Source organism: Euprymna scolopes, chromosome 18 (genome assembly GCF_053919585.1).
Source record: "Euprymna scolopes isolate OS-2025 chromosome 18, ASM5391958v1, whole genome shotgun sequence".
In the NCBI taxonomy this organism is placed as follows: Eukaryota; Metazoa; Mollusca; class Cephalopoda; order Sepiida; family Sepiolidae; genus Euprymna; species Euprymna scolopes.
This window is the reverse complement of record NC_136499.1, coordinates 96,565,486-96,581,539: the sequence shown is the minus strand read 5'-3', so window position 1 is coordinate 96,581,539 and position 16,054 is coordinate 96,565,486. Positions and strand designations below refer to the sequence as shown.

Genomic DNA, 16,054 nt, shown 5'->3' with positions numbered 1-16,054 from the left:
TATTCTTAGTATTGCCTGTTCTAACGATTAAACCTTCAACCTTCTTAAGGCTGTCACTTAGAATTGGTTATATTTAGCATTTTTATCCATTCTACCATGAGTTCTTGGATTAAATAAAAGGTTCCGTTTGAAATTCCGTACAGATTCCGGTTTCAGCATAAAATTTCCGAATTTGACAAGATGCACTTGAAGGATGCTGGATATCACATTGACAGAAATGCTGTGAGAATAACATGAAAAAGATGAGAATGATAAAGCAAAGAATCAAAATAAGACAAGTTTTTAATCCTCATCTCAAGCATTCCGAAATATAATTATCGCTTGATATATAAACATGGCATTTGTGTTTTATATGAAGTTAATTCTGAAACCAGTACATTAAATTGTTTAATACTTAGAATAGAAATTGTATGGTGTGTGATGCCTACAGCTGTGACAACAGAATATTCTTTTAATTTTTTTGACTCTCAAGTATATATCCGTCACACTTAATCAACCGAGAACCATATCCGTCTATATAAAAACATATAAGATGTTAACGGATATATACTCAATGGTCAAAACAATGAACAGAATATGCTGTTGTCACAGCCCTAGTGATGACATAGGTTCTATAGATTTTAAAATACATCTTGAGGTAATAATGAAGCGTTACGGATACAGAGAGGCGCAAATGTAGGGATTCAGTTGTGAAAAATAGAAAAACCATAATTCAATGCTTTTAGTACGCAAATAAATGAAACGGGTTCAACTTGTAAAAGAGCGTGTCTGACCATGTGTGAAAATAGCAGCAGCAGCCAAAGGATAGACGGGTAGCCAAGGTATTAGCAGCAGCAGCCGTTCTATGTAAATGAGCAAGTGTGTATGGGCTTGCATGAAAAAAGAAAAAAGGAGAGAAAAAATGCACAACATGGCAAAGAGCAAAAAAAAAAAAAATGCGTGCCAGTTGAAATGGACGCGTGGTTCTATGATGGTGGCAAGAGAGTTAAGCTGGTATTGAGACAGCAGGGTGTTAATCTCATAGCTGACAAAATGAACAGTTAGAAAAAAAAAACAAGAAGCATTTTTTGGAAAGTAATAGTAATAAATGCCTTTTGCTAAAACAGAAAAGAAAAGGTGGAGTCGGATTTATTTTTGTTTGTTGGTTCATTTTCAATGGTACAAGATGGTGTGGGAGTCCGAGAGAAGTTTTAACTGTAATGAACAAAGCTCAAGCGTAACGGCCACGTTACAAACTGAACTCCAATTTTTTTATTCCTCTCTGTAAAACAGAACAAAAACTCATTGAACTACAATCATCTATAATATAAAAGCGAAAGTGTGCGTGTGTTTGTATTTTTTCGTATGTACGCCAAATACTTTTTTGGGGGGGTGCACTTGAGGGAGGGGAGGGGTCATTGTTTCTTAGAACTTTTTATATACTGTCTAGATTATAATATGTCCGATTTATGAAACAAGGTCGTCTATTTTTTATTATGTTACAAAATTCGCGCTGTGATTTCATTTTCTCGACTACTATGGCGTAATGTTTAACCTAGAAAACCACATGTTCACGTTCAACCACCTGCTTTTTTAAACGTTTATTTTCAGCTGTTCTCAATTCCTTGCCCTCGTAACGTCGTGGTATGTCATCAGGCTATTCACCTCGAGGCTTCGGGTTCGAGCCTACCTCCCTCCCAAAACTTTTTTTTTTCTTTTACACCCGGACAACGCCGAGCACCCATGCTAGTTTTAAATAATTTCCATTTTTTTCCTCTGTTATACGTAAAACAAAATGGATCTTTTATAAAAATTGTTTCTTTTCAAGGTTTTCTTTCCATCCGTGATTGCTTCCCAGCCAAGTACAACATGGTCATTTTCAAATTGAATGTCAACAAATTCTTGCTGTCTATTTAAATAATCAATTTCACTTAGTATTTTCAATCCTATTAAGACAAGAATCTCATTAACCCTTATCCTTGAATGGCCTTTCAGCCTTGATAGGAGGTAACACACTGTTAAAAAAAAAATTCAGAAAATACAAGTAATAACAAGACCAGATTTGATCACACGGTTACTCAATCGGCTTGTCATCACTATTCAGACTCCTGTAGCGGAGAGCGAACACTCATGTACACTGGATACAAAAGTGTTTATCAACATTAATTTCCTGACAAGACAGAAGATGAACTTGTAATACTAGACCCCCCCCCCCCCCCATCAAGCCAAGTTATTTGCAGCTCAGGCAGACGGGTGCTGATGGTGCTAGATGTAAGGAAGCAAAGAAGCTAAGTATTAGCAAATGAGATAAACCTTGGCAGCTATCGACAGACACTGATTGGGGTTAGGGGATCTTCTCCTACGCTGACGGTATCACACCCAAATTACAACTGATCCATACACAATGTATCAGAGTTTGTGTTTTTTCTTGTTAATTTTTCTTGATTTTATTTTTATATACCTGTAAACTAAACTCATGCTCTTGGCGATCACCAAGACGACACAGCCAGAATGAAAACAAGACGAAGAAGAAAACCATGGTACTAAAGCGTTGGGGTTATTGGTTGTTGGTGTGGGTGGATATATGGTTTACAAACTATTTTGTGTAAAAACTATTTTAATTTAATATAAAAATGTTTATGCACAATACTTTGTTTTCTGGAAGCCAGATAAATGTTTTTAGTGTCCCAATGTTCTTGAATTGTGAATTCACTCTCTTTTTATTTTTTTTGGTTCTATTTTCAGCCAGTCGAAAGGAAGGCACCACATTATAAGCCATTGGTCATCCCAAAGAGTTTGCAACAAGCATTGCCTTTCAAGAGTACACACAAGAATATTGCACCAAAACAACAGCCCTTCAAGAGAGTTGCAATTGTACAAGACCCGAAAGATGCCAAGGTAAGTTTTATTTTTGACTAGGAGCAAAGTGTAGTATCTGTTCTCATACAACTCTTAATCTTTTCTCTATAGAAGAGAAATCTTTCTAGATTGAGGCAATTTTTAGTTTGGTTTCAATCCAGAGTACTGTGTCTAATTCTCCCCTCGTGGTGAGTCAGGTAAATACAGATATTGTATGGTTTCTACTTTTTTTTCTTTTGAGGACGAACAAATCTGACTTTTGCACATAGTACATGGGGAGCAATTCATCAAGATTGTCTGATTTGCAGGAAGTCTTTCTCATGCATAGTTAATCGTGAAACCTGTAAGACAACAGGTTTTTACCTCCGACACCCAATGATTGCACACAAAGCAATACTTGCAATATGTTCGTTTTAAGCCAGTCCTTGTATTAGATATCAGTTTCTTGTACATAAAAAATACATTACAATTCAATTTCGAGTTATTTAACATTTAAAAAAATAGATGTATGATATTTTTATTTTATTTTATAGTATTGCATGTTTATGTGCCTTTGCTGCAGATTACTTGGAAACTATTAATTTCTGGAGATGTTGAGTGGCATGTTCTAATTCCTTTCACAAAAATACTTCTATAAAAAATTTCATTGCTTAATCTTGTGTTTTAACAAAGATATAATATTTTTACTGGAAAAGTAGTGTAAAAATTCATATGAGCTTGAAAAGGGGAAAATATCCAAACGTATGGGGCACAAAAATAGTCATAACTTATATTTAGTCAGATTTTTAAAAAAATTAAAAAAAGATTCTTTCTTGGATCATCAAGCCCGTTTTATGTATGTCCTTATTAAGATATTTTAAGCAATTTAAATTTTCTGTGTTTCTAATTAAATATTTAAAAATATTAAGAACGTGAAGCATAAAAACTTTTACTGAAATAACTTGATCAAACATTAAATAACCAAAACATGTTGATATGCCATTAAATATGATATGCATTAAAGCCGTGATGAGCATAGCTTTGATTATTTAGTAATTTAAGATGTGTTGGGCAGTTTTTCTACCAGAATGTGAGTGACAATAACTTTCTCCGATGCTCCAGCATACTGCTTACAGTTGTATGTGGCTTTAGCATGTATTGCTGTAACAAGATTAGAGATGGATGTTTGAAAATAATGTTAACAACTGTATTTTTTTTACATCAGGCTAGAAAAGCAAAAAGTGAAAAGTCTATCATATGTTAAAAGATTAGAATAAGGATATTGTGTTACAGAATGTTGCTAGTATCATGCACTGGATAAGCTGATCAAATCTTTCTCTTTTTTTTTATGAATCGTGAAAGAGATTTGGTGTGTTAGAGACAGCTGCTCCCTCTTGCCGTTTGCATGACTCTGTATGTCTGAGAGTGAGAGTGTATGTTTTTGGGGTGGTATTATTGATTTTCCTCTTTTTTTTTTTTCCAGGCGACTAAACTTATGAAGATGTTACGTGAATTATACAAACACAAACAGCACGACGATCGACGCAAGATGAGAGAACGAGTCGATAAGCATCGAGCGCAGATGTCTGCGGAAGAGGAGCGTAAATTGAAGCGGTTGAAGGATATCAAGAAAGTGGTTCACCGAAGAATGGGAAAAGCTGAAGAGAAAAAAAGGAGAGGTGAGGACGATGACATGTGACGACTTTAAAGTCTTAGGAAATTGGAAAGTTGTTGTCTCTTCCGTCATATTCGCCCTCTCCTTCCTGGCTGACCTGTGGGTTAGTGGTTAAATGTGAGAATTGTACAGTGTTTGAAATAAATTATTTTTTATAAAAGAAATGCTTGTTTTTGCTTTCTGCTTTTCTGCAAAAAATGCTTCATATCAAAGTGATGATCAGTGTTAGTGATCCCCAGAAAGAAGAATGTTTCCCTGCTCAGTTTGTGGAATCGGGCTCAATTCAATTTCGTGTGGTATTTGCAAGCATGGAGTACACAAAAGTACAGTGGAATTTCTTGTTAGTTTAGAGACGATAATCAGAAGATGTGAAACGATGAATGAAAACTAAGATGTGGAAAAAATGTACAGGATGCAACGCTACACCTTTATTTTAAAACTTTTATTGAAAAAAATCAATTCAGATAACTTGATTTTGTTGTAGAGCTGACATCTATTCAATGTAGCCACCTTCAACCTCAATCACTGCTTCAATACGGGTCTGGAACTGGAAGCATGCCTTTTCAACAAGTGCTGGCGGGAGCTTGGCGAATACTCAGTGATCAGGCTGGTTTTAGTGTTATCGGAAGTCATATTGACAATGTTCCTGAGGTATGACCAAACGTAGTAGTCCAGCAGAGTCAGGTCGGGGGAGGATGGGGGGGGGGGTGCAGTGAGAGAAGGGTACAAAGTCGTAGCACTCCTTCTGAAGAGAAGCATGGGTTTCTTTCGACTTATATATACAGGGTGAAACAATAAATTTGTCGCTCTAAAGAAAACAACACTACAGCTTTATTTAAAAACTTTTATTGAAAAAAATCAATTCAGGTAACTTGATTACATAATCAAGTTATCTGAATTGATTTTTTTCAATAAAAAGTAGAGCTGATATGTATTCAATGTAGCTGCCTTCAGTCTCAATCACCGTCTCGTTACGGGTCGGCAACTGGGAGCATGCCTTTTCCACAAGTGCCGATGGGAGCTTGGCAAATACTTGGTGGATGGCGGCAATCAGGTTGGGTTTGGTGTTGTGGGAGATCATGTTGGTGATGTTCTCGACATATGACCAAACAAAGTAGTCTAGCAGGTGTAGGTTGAAGGAAGGGGGCCAGTGAGAGAAGAGTACAAAATTGTAACACTCCATCTGAAGCCAAGCCTGCGTCTCTTTGGATTTGTGGGCCGGCATCAAATCCTGCTGCCACACGCAGGGTCTACCGGCGGCCACCTGATTGCACCAAGGGATCACCACACTCTTCAGCATATCCAGGTACACTTTGGTGTTGACTTTCAAGCCGACTTCGAATATGTGAGGTGGCATGATGTCCTCATTGTAAACCACACCAAAGACCATAATCGTGACCGGAAACTTTGTTTTCATCACCTTGGACATGTCCTTGTTATTCGTGGCAATCCAGCGATACATTTTGAGGGTATGAAAAGTATGAACTTGAATGGAAGAGGCATAAGTAAAGACCTGGCCAGAGATAGGTTGATTTGGAGTTGCATTTTTAAAAGTCGTCCAACAACTGCCAGCATAAAATGGATCTTAAACGGAATATTATGATGATGATGATTGGCAGATAAAAATGAGCAAAGAATTTTCCCATGACAAATCATTTAAAAAATTTTTGGCTGAACAATCAACAGTAACTACAGTATCCTCAGTAAAATCACTGCTCAAATCAGGTCTCATCTGTAAGGCTCTAAGTGCTGACCTTCAACAAAAGAGGCAGGAAGAAAACTATTGGTTATGAAGATGAAGATATTACATAGAACTTGATGACAAAACTCAACATCCTGAAATTACATTATGTATTATGTTAGGTTGTGTAAGATCTTAACGTTGGTCAAAATCGCCTGTTTCTTCATCGAATTGATACTTATCAAAAATATTCTGACGCAAAACCTTTCTAAGAACATTGCCAGGCACATAAAACACATTTGTATGAAATTTCAGCCATTTTCGAGTATATAGGGAACGAATTCTAGACAAATACAAAGACACATAAAGTTCTTTCATATAATAGTAAAGAGAATAATTGTAATCAAAAATAATTAAATAACTTTCAACTGTGTGTGTGAATCAATGTATCGATTGTTTCTCTCTGCTGAGTCATAAACACTGATTCATTGCTTATCTTTTATGATAACAAACAAAAATATCGTTATGAAATGAATATTAAAATTTGAAATTTAAGAAAGACAAAACGATATGCGATTTTTTTTCTTTGAAAGAAATATTTATCTTTTAAAGGTAAATATTTTTTAAAGTAAAAAATGAATGACTCTCGTCTTGGGGAGGCCTCATGTTTTGACAAGCTTCTGAGCTTGACCTTTACTCCTTATCCGAAATGGAACATGTACATCAAATCTGTTGCCAAGGCCACTGGAAAAATGGTGGGATCCTTCTATCAATTCAGCAGATATCTCACTGCTGATGCAATTCTCTATCTATATAAGAGCCAGGTACGTCCAAGGATGGAGTACTGTTGCCACATCTGGGAAGGAGCTGCTAGAAAAGACTTGATAGAGTTCAAAATAGACTTCATAGCCTTGTAGGAGATGTCCGTTTCTCTTCCCTGCAACCTCTATCTCGCAGAAGGGATGTTGCGAGTTTGTCTCTGTTTTATCGTTATTTTCATGGCAAATGCTCGACTGAGCTTCAATCTATGATACCCCCTCGCCAAACTTTTACAAGAAACATTCATCTAGCTGAAAACACTATCAATAATTCCCCCCACTCTTTATCTATGCCTAAACCTAAACGTAGATTCCATGAACAAAGCTTCTTTCTTAGAAGTGCACGCCTGTGGAACTGTCTTCCGTTTTCCTGCTTTCGAGCTGACTACAATCTGATTGTCTTCAAGTCCAACGTAAACAAGTTCGTGATGAGCCGTTCCACTTAAGTTAACAAATTTACCGAATTTCCATTACTAACGATTACTATATTGTCCAATTGACTACTGTACACTCTTAACCCTTATCCTCAAGTGGTCTCTAGGCCTTGATAAGTGGTGATGCCTATGTAAAAAAAAAAAAAAAAAAAATAAGCACATATCGATTTGGCTTTCTCAAATTTCAAATTTTAATAATAAATAAACTTAAAAAATATATCTCTTACTTCACTGTATTTCCCCGGCAGGAAATTCACTCTTTTAATTGCACAAAATTGCCTCTGAGATGGGTATATATGCTGATGACACCACACTCTATAACAGGCACGACAGGAAAACAAATGAACACATATCTAAAGAAATGGCAGAAGCACTAGAGGATGACCTTCAATCAGTAGTGGAATGGAGACAAAAATGGATGGTCACGTTCAATGCTGCCAAGACTAAACTAGTTTCATTCAATAATTACAAGAAACCTTCTCTACCACCTATAGCAATGGCCAACGACTCTTTATCTGAGAGTACGTCTTTCAAGCTCCTTGGCCTAAAGTTCACAGGAAACATGAGTTGGAACAATTACATCGAGGGCATTGCCAGGGCCGCTGCAAGGAAGGTGGGCTCTCGCTACCGTGCTAGAAAACTACTAATGCCAGTATACTGTACCTCTATAAGGCAACCATTCACCCATGTATGGAGTATTGCTGTCATATTTGGGCTGGTGCATCGGCTACTAGTCTCTCGCTCTTTGACAAGGTTCAAAAGAGAGTCGCAAATCTGATAGGCCCTAAACTGGCATCTAAGCTTCAGCCTCTGTCCCATCGACGAAACGTTGCATCCCTCTGCCTGTTCTACAAGTATTTTAATGGTGAATGCTCTGATGAACTGCAAGCACTTGTGCCCCCACGACGTGAACACCCTCGGCAGACCTGACAGGCTGCAAAATCCCATCCCCACACTGTAGAGATCCCTAGATGTAAAAGATCTTTCTACTCCAGTAGTTTCTTTCCCAGAACCCCTAGAGTTTGGAATTCCATTCCAGGTCATTGCTTCCCCAGCTGTACTGACAAGCAGAAGTTCAAGTGCAACGTGAACCAACATCTTGCTGCCCAAATCCCTACATAGTACCCCAGTAGTTGTTGCCCCTGATAGTAGCCCCCTACACCAAAGTGGCAATGTGCCTTGTTTGGGGTGAAAATGTAATAAAAAAATTAAAAAAAAACATGTTCAAATGGATATATTTATCTGCTCTATATATACAGTGGTCGCTAGAAAAGCGGGGAATTTGTCAAGCAACGACTTATTTTTACAAAGGATAATTTTTACGAAGTTTTTCAAAGACACATGTTATATTATACTCATAGATACTCAAAATGTCGTCCATATACTCCACTGCAGCGTCTTAACCTAGAAATCCAAGCTTGTATGGTATTTTGAAGGGTAACTTGTGGGATATCATTCCAAGCTGTTGCCAAGCATGTTTTCAAGTCATCAATAGAGTGTATGTCACGTCGACACTTCTGCGTCTCTGTTAATAACAAGCTCCAAGCAGAGTGATCCATGACATTTATGTCAACATTTGAGGGGCAGTCTTCCGGTGCAATGAAATCAGGGGTAGATTGCCGAAGAAACTGAATTGAAGTCCGTCCCCAAGTCGTATTTTCACTTTTGAAAAGAATTATCACCTGCCTTTGAAAATCTGAAAACTGTTTTCTGCTGCTCCTGTCCATGATGTGGATATCAAAATCTAAATTGAAGAAATAAATAAGCAAGATGTGATGAAATCAATATGCAGATTGCACACCCATTCGACAACAAAAGAACCAATCAAAAAATAGCAATCACGCATTTTATGCATGATCTAAGCTGACCTTCAAATTTCCCACTTTTCTAGCGACCACCCTGTAATATTAAAATTTCATTAATTATAATATATTTTGTTCATATTTCATAAAATGAAATATGGGGGTAGGGTGGAATCACATTAAAATATTTCCTTTCATGTATTTTACGAAAACTGCATTTTAAAAATAAAAATCCCTGGGGGCGCGAACCAGAATTTTGCCAGGGTTACCTATACTGGATTTATATTAAGAATAACAGGCTCCACATTTTGGCCAAGTTTCAGGAAAATCTAATGGATGGATCAAAAGTTATGAGGCAAAAGTGTCATTTTGGGCAATTTTTGGGGATTTCTGACCTCTTTTGAACTCCTGGGGATGCAACGGGAATTTTTGCAAAAAAAATTTTTTTTTTACTGTGTACATCTATTTAATGAAATACAATTTGTGGCAAAATTTCAGGAAAAACTAATGGACGATTATTTGGCAATCGTCCGGAAAAACGGACGCACGGACGCCACTGAAAACATAGGCCCCTCTCCGATAAATCGGGGGACCAAAATAAAAAGAAGTGGCCATCATGGCCGCTTTCATTGTACCATATGATTCTTTCCTAAACAACAAATAATATTCATGTGATAACTCATACAAAATGACCATGGCATATGAACGTTAGGTACTTCTACACTTTATTGCCGAAACTGGAGACGCCATTTTATTTCGCACACCTGCCGTTAAAATCCAAGGGAGAAATCGGTATTTTAAACTATGGCCGAAGCATGAAATATATAACAAAAAAAAAAAAAAAATGAAACTGGAAAACGATTGCTTCCGGAAAGAATAAATTAACCTAAAATTAACATTTATTACTTCCAGAAACGTGGTAAAACCGACATTACTGGGGTAATGTTTTATTAAAATTATATTTTCTTATGCAAACTTTTCAATAAATGTTTTTACAATTATATTTTGATACATTTTTAATAAATGTTTTGGTTTTCAAATGGCGCTCGCGCAGTTTAAACAATTATGAATGTCATTTTCATTTTCTCTTTTTAATCATGTCTTTTTCATTTTCTGTTTTTAATAAAATATATATATATATATATATATGTTTCATGAAAATTTTTCCCATTTTCATTAATTAAATCGAAACTTCCAATTAAACAATTATAGATATATGTTCTCTTTCACTTTCTTTATTTACTTTTTTTTTCATAGTTCTTTCCGGAAGTTTATCTAGTTTAATTTTTTTGTTATTTATTTCTAACTTCGGCCACAGTTTAAAATACTGATTTCTCCCTCTGATTCTAATCGACAGGTGCTCAAAATAAAATGGCGTCTCCAGTTTCGGCGATAAAGTGTAGAAGCACCGAACGTTATTTAATGTTTTATGTAAGGCGTCGATAATGTAAACACGAGTTTAGTTTATCGTTTTCATTATGTTCTGTTTTATAGAAAATGTACGGAATAGGTGCGTGTGTGCATGTTGCATAGGGGGCAGCCATATTGATGAGGGGAAGACATAGAAGAGAAGGAGAACGACATTAATACATTTTACTGTCTGTGGTTCTTATAACATATATTTAGGGAGGAGGGTTATCAGTTCTTATGATACAGGAGGGTACGGATTAGGGGACCAGTCATTACTTAGATGGAGAGGGGGGCACATTTCTTGGATGGTTTATACACAAGCTTCATTATAAAGATAAGTGGACACAATGTTCATATAACGGATGTTTCACATTACATTTAATTGTTGAAGAATGACACAACACGAAGACGTAGTTACAAAATTATGATGTGTTATTTTATTACATTCGGCCACTTGCAATGATGATGGTTCTAGGAATTCAAAGTTGACTACGTGATTAAAACTTCCTAACCCTTCGCTTCCAAAGGGGAACCCTCTTCTGACTAATGTCAGCTCTGTCTCCCGTCTGTCCAACTCTTCTTCGACTCTAGCTCCTATATTGAGTATTCATTTCTGCCATGACGGCATACGCATCTCCAAAACGTGTTGGACCTCGTGGAGAACTTATGTGGCCTAAAATACTTTGTTTGACACGTTTCCAAACCACTTTTGCAGACAATGAATTTTCTCTAACCTATTTTCGACCTAACTTATTTTTCAACATATTTAAATTTGCTATTGTTCGTTCTTCTAACTGACCTTTTTTTAATGCAGTTTCATAAAAAGAATTGAATAATTAAATTTCATTTTCAAACAACATATCTAAACTATTTTATGTGAAAACTGAACAATGCGAAAATTCCATTTCTAACCCTATTCCTGAACCTTGCTTACGAGGTTCGAATCTCGGTCTATCTAATCTCATTTTTACTTATTTAATGTTTTTCTTATTACAAGAAAAAGGGACCTTTTCTTGTAACATGCATAAGTGTGATTTTTGGGTGTCCGTGTGGCGTGAGGAGTAATTATGGTTTCGATAGATTTGAAAGTGACGATGAGAGGAAAACGAGAGGCATGTTTTCGTGTCAAGTCGAAGCGAGAAGAGAAGAAGAAGAAGAAGAAGAAGAAGAAGAGAAAAAGGGAAGAAAGAATGTTTGTTGCGTTTAAATATTGTTTGGATCGGCTCCAACACAAGATTGCTGCTCCTGGTATTTGGTTTTTCGAAAAGCGTTAAAAAGACAATCTTCTAAATTTTCTCATTGGTCGCTTGTGTCACATGGTACTGTCTTCAACTACGTCCGCCAGAAATATGTCAATTTTACTTTTGTTGTTGTGAGAAAAACGTGTGGGCGTATTTGAAATTATGTCGTTACTGGAAGAACTTATTTTTGTGCAAAATGCGCGGGGAAATTGAAATGAATAAACGTTCGTTTATTTGCGCGCGCGTGTGTATGTGTGTGTGTGTGTGCGTGTGTGCGTGTGTGATAGCACAGTTCGTACGCTGAAAAACATTTAAAAAATCATTCACAGTTTATTTTAGTTCCTTTTTTCGAATGGAACAAAATTATGGTGATAATATTAACCTCTATTAAGGTTACATCGTATTATATGTAGACGCGAGGGCAAATTCTATGGTTCGCTTTTGAGATACTCAATGGTCAGTTATCCCCACCCCCATATTCTTTACATTAAAAATTGACACACTTCATTTCAGCTCTTACTCATTGATTCGTTGTTGTTTGTAGAGCATTGTAATAATAGGCTTGTAACAGGATGTATCGCTGGGAACTAAGTTCATCCCTTGTAAACATGACCAATAGCTTTTGTTAAAGAAACAATTATATATTATTGAAACATAGACATTAGTCAACACTTTAACAAGGCGATGAGTTTTGCAAAAAAAAAAAAAAGCTTTTAAAAAGATAGACATAATTGTGAATGTATACTTTCTAAGTAGTTCGATTGCGTACTCTGGCGTGAATAACAACGACTTCACCACAAAGTGATATCGACCTTTCGGACTATTAAAAATGTATTTTCTTTCTTGTTTCGTTGGTGACGACAATTGTCAAAATCATTCAAGTTAATGTGCGAATGTTTCAATGTTTGTTAACAGACATTAATTTTTGAGACGGTTATTATTTCATTACAGCAATCGATTACATGAAAGAATGAGTCCATTTGGGAACTCAGATATCAAACGAAATACAATATGGCGGTTATATTGCTTTTTTTTTTTTCTTTTTGTGAGATATAAAATGTTAAAATCTTTTAATTTCCCTGGGAATGTAAACATAAAACAGAATCCAAAATGTCGACTATGTATTGTCGTTTTCTCTTTTGATAATAAAATATAAATCGCTAGGCTATCTTATGTTCTTCATTGCAGAATTGACCACTTGAAACAGACACAGCTCAATGGCGAACAGAGTTAGATGTCCGACAAAGAAAAACAAAATCTAAGTTTTATTTACCGCGAATCCATGATTGGAAATTGTTCTGATGAGCAAATATTTTCTTTTATCCGTTTTATCCGTTTACAAAATGAGGACTGTTTTATAAAACGACCATCTCAGAAGAAGTTCATTTTTTTTTTGTGATTGGTTAAACTCTGGACTCATGCGCGAACAAGTAATCGCGTGTCCCTAAAATATGTGCAGAAACAAGATATTTATTAAGATTTAATTATCTGACCTCAAGCGGATATTTATCTAAAAAATTCTGAAATTGAGGGGAAAAAAGAAATGACGTAAAAAAGTGAAATGCATGGGAGCAGCTGGCTAGATATATTGTAAAAAGATTATTATTCGTATAAAAAATACGGCAGTACATACATTATCACCTTTCACCCCTATTTGAAAAATGACAACATCTGCCGATCACTACAGAAGAAATATCAAGTAATTGCTAAGTATTTATCTCCTCTTCACGAGGTTAGAAAGTGTTTCTGTAGGACGAACTTGATTCGATCCTGGTACAATGTAAACCGGATATAAGAGACCCGAATATAAGAAAACGATATAAGAGAGATTTTCTCTGGTCCCAAATTAGAGCCTGTGTTAACAGTGTAACCCGGATATAAGAACCCAGGATATAATGTAACCCGGATATAAGAGAGCTGTAGGACCCGGAGAAAAAAGTCTCTTGTATTTATATCACCAAGATTTGCATCCCGTGTCGTCAACCATTGGCTACAGTAATTGTTGAGTAGCTGGTGTCGGTGTGTACCAAAAGTTTTATATTTTATCTATTTTAAAATGAATTGTTCCCAAATCAAACGAGACGTCAGAAATAGAATTCTATTGTCGTCAACTTAAAAACGCTCTATTTGTTTGGCGGACATTTAACTGACAAATATTTTTACGGCAAGAAAGAGACTGTTTTAATTTAATTTATTTTTTAAAGATTTAAATTGTTACAATAAATACACAAATTAAAACGTCAAAACATTCATTTTGTACTTATTCAAATATATTTGGGTGATAAGTATTTTATTGCAAAATAAAAAAGAAGAAAAGAAAAGAGAATACAGTAAATAAGTTACGTGGAATTTCCACGAGGTCCTGATATTATTATTTTTATTGTTATTATTGTTGCTGTTGGTAGTAGTAGTAGTAGTAGTAGTAGTAGCAGTAGACAGTGGTAACGGTAGCTAAGTAGTGGATAACGACACGGACAGAGGACCTGGGTGTGCCAAGCTCGAATCCAGTCAGTTCCATAGTACCACTTTCACTTATAAATGTTGGCAACCTTCAAGTGGTCATTTCTTCTAGTATCTGGTTTTAGAAAGAACTGGAGAACCAATGTCAACAGAATCAAACCGATCAAAAAAAAAAAGTGTACGATGCTGATTAGTACAAATTAACGTTACTTTATTATTATTAATAGTAATAATAGTAATAATATCAGTAGTATTGTCTCATAATTGTGTTTTATTTTTTTAGTGAAACATATATTGACGCATTTTATTCAAAGGCATTTTAGCGACTGTTATGGCGAGATATCTACACGGTGCCACATGCAATAACATCCCAGCCTTAGCTGTTTCGCTTAAAAAGTAAAAACTTTAAAAAATATCATATTGACAGTCATTTTGGAGATGGGTAAATTAATATCAGTTCAGGTATTATACTTAATCTTTTCTGTCGTCCGCCTGTGAACGAGAAGTCCTTCTAAACTGAGTCCATTTATATTTTTGTCCTAATCCAAAGTGTCTCTTTTTTTGGGAGGGTACTGTATTTTCCACCATATTAAAAAACAACTTTGTGTGTAACTCTGCCCTCGTGGGGAGGCAGTTAAACAGAAACAGTAAAGTAATATAAAAAAAGGAAAAAAAAAAAAAAGAGAAAGGACCCACTAACCCCAAATTCAAACATCATGCAGAAAAAACAAACGAATAAATAAATAAAATATAGAAAGGACATACCCAACCCCAAATTTAGACAACAGGTACTAAAAAAGAAAAAAAAAGAAAGGACCCATCTGACCTTAATTTTAAACAACAGGCATAAAAAAAGAGAGAGAGAGAAAGAAAGAAAGAAAAAAGAAACCTATCCAACCCCAAATTTACACAACAGACATAGCAAAATTAAAAACAAACAAACAAGCAAACAAACAAAAAAGAATCCATCCAATTCAAATTATAAAAAAAGAGAGAAAAATAGAAGGGTCCCATCTAACTCCAATTTTAAATAACTGGCGCAAAAACAAACAAACAAACAAACAAACAAACAAACAAACAAACAAAAACATAAATAAAAAAGAAAGGACCCGTCAAGCTCCAGATTTAAACAATAGGCAAAAAAAAAAAAAAAAAAAAAAATGCATCCTCAAACCAGAATTTCACCAACCCCTGAAATTGAGTCGATCGAGTCTTCTTCAAAACGCACCCAACTTTTGATCAATTACTTTTCCTGGTTAAAGATCGCCGGTCTTCATTACTCCAACAGGGAAAAGACGGACAGTATTTGTCAAACGAGCGGAAGAGTCGTATTCGTAATATTGTCGGTCCTCAACATCCTTTGTTATATAGGCATCGCCGCATTTTGCTTGTTTATATTAATTATGGCTCCCACCAGTCCAAAAGAGACAAACCTATCATATACAGTGTTAACACTCTGCACCATATCCGCCTTATGCCGCCTGATATTGTTCTATTATCTGAAGAAATACTTTTCACCATTCTCAAACCATTTGCATCAATCTGTATCCGAACACCCCCAACAACCAAAAAACAATCAACCAAAATGCCACCATTTTAAGTTTCTATGGCCGATCGTTATCGTAGTTATTCCCCTTGCCGTCATCGTTGCTCTGTTCGCGTTCGGCATTGCGAACGCGGTATCATATGATTGGGAAAGCCAGGCCTACATAATAA

At 35.8% G+C, this 16,054-nt stretch overlaps 1 protein-coding gene across 2 annotated transcripts in view; it reads left to right on the top strand.

The window, feature by feature from the left end:
- Positions 1 to 4,656, top strand: part of LOC145297694 (ribosome biogenesis protein BMS1 homolog) — a 74,713-nt gene extending 70,057 nt beyond the window's left edge. For both annotated transcript variants that reach the window (XM_080143895.1, XM_080143894.1), the window contains exons 23-24: positions 2,725 to 2,877; positions 4,301 to 4,656. In XM_080143895.1, coding sequence (XP_080000021.1) covers positions 2,725 to 2,877; positions 4,301 to 4,516 — 369 coding nt within the window. In that variant the 3' untranslated portion in view covers positions 4,517 to 4,656. The remainder of the gene's footprint in view (positions 1 to 2,724; positions 2,878 to 4,300) is intronic.
- Positions 4,657 to 16,054: the final 11,398 nt, after the last annotated feature.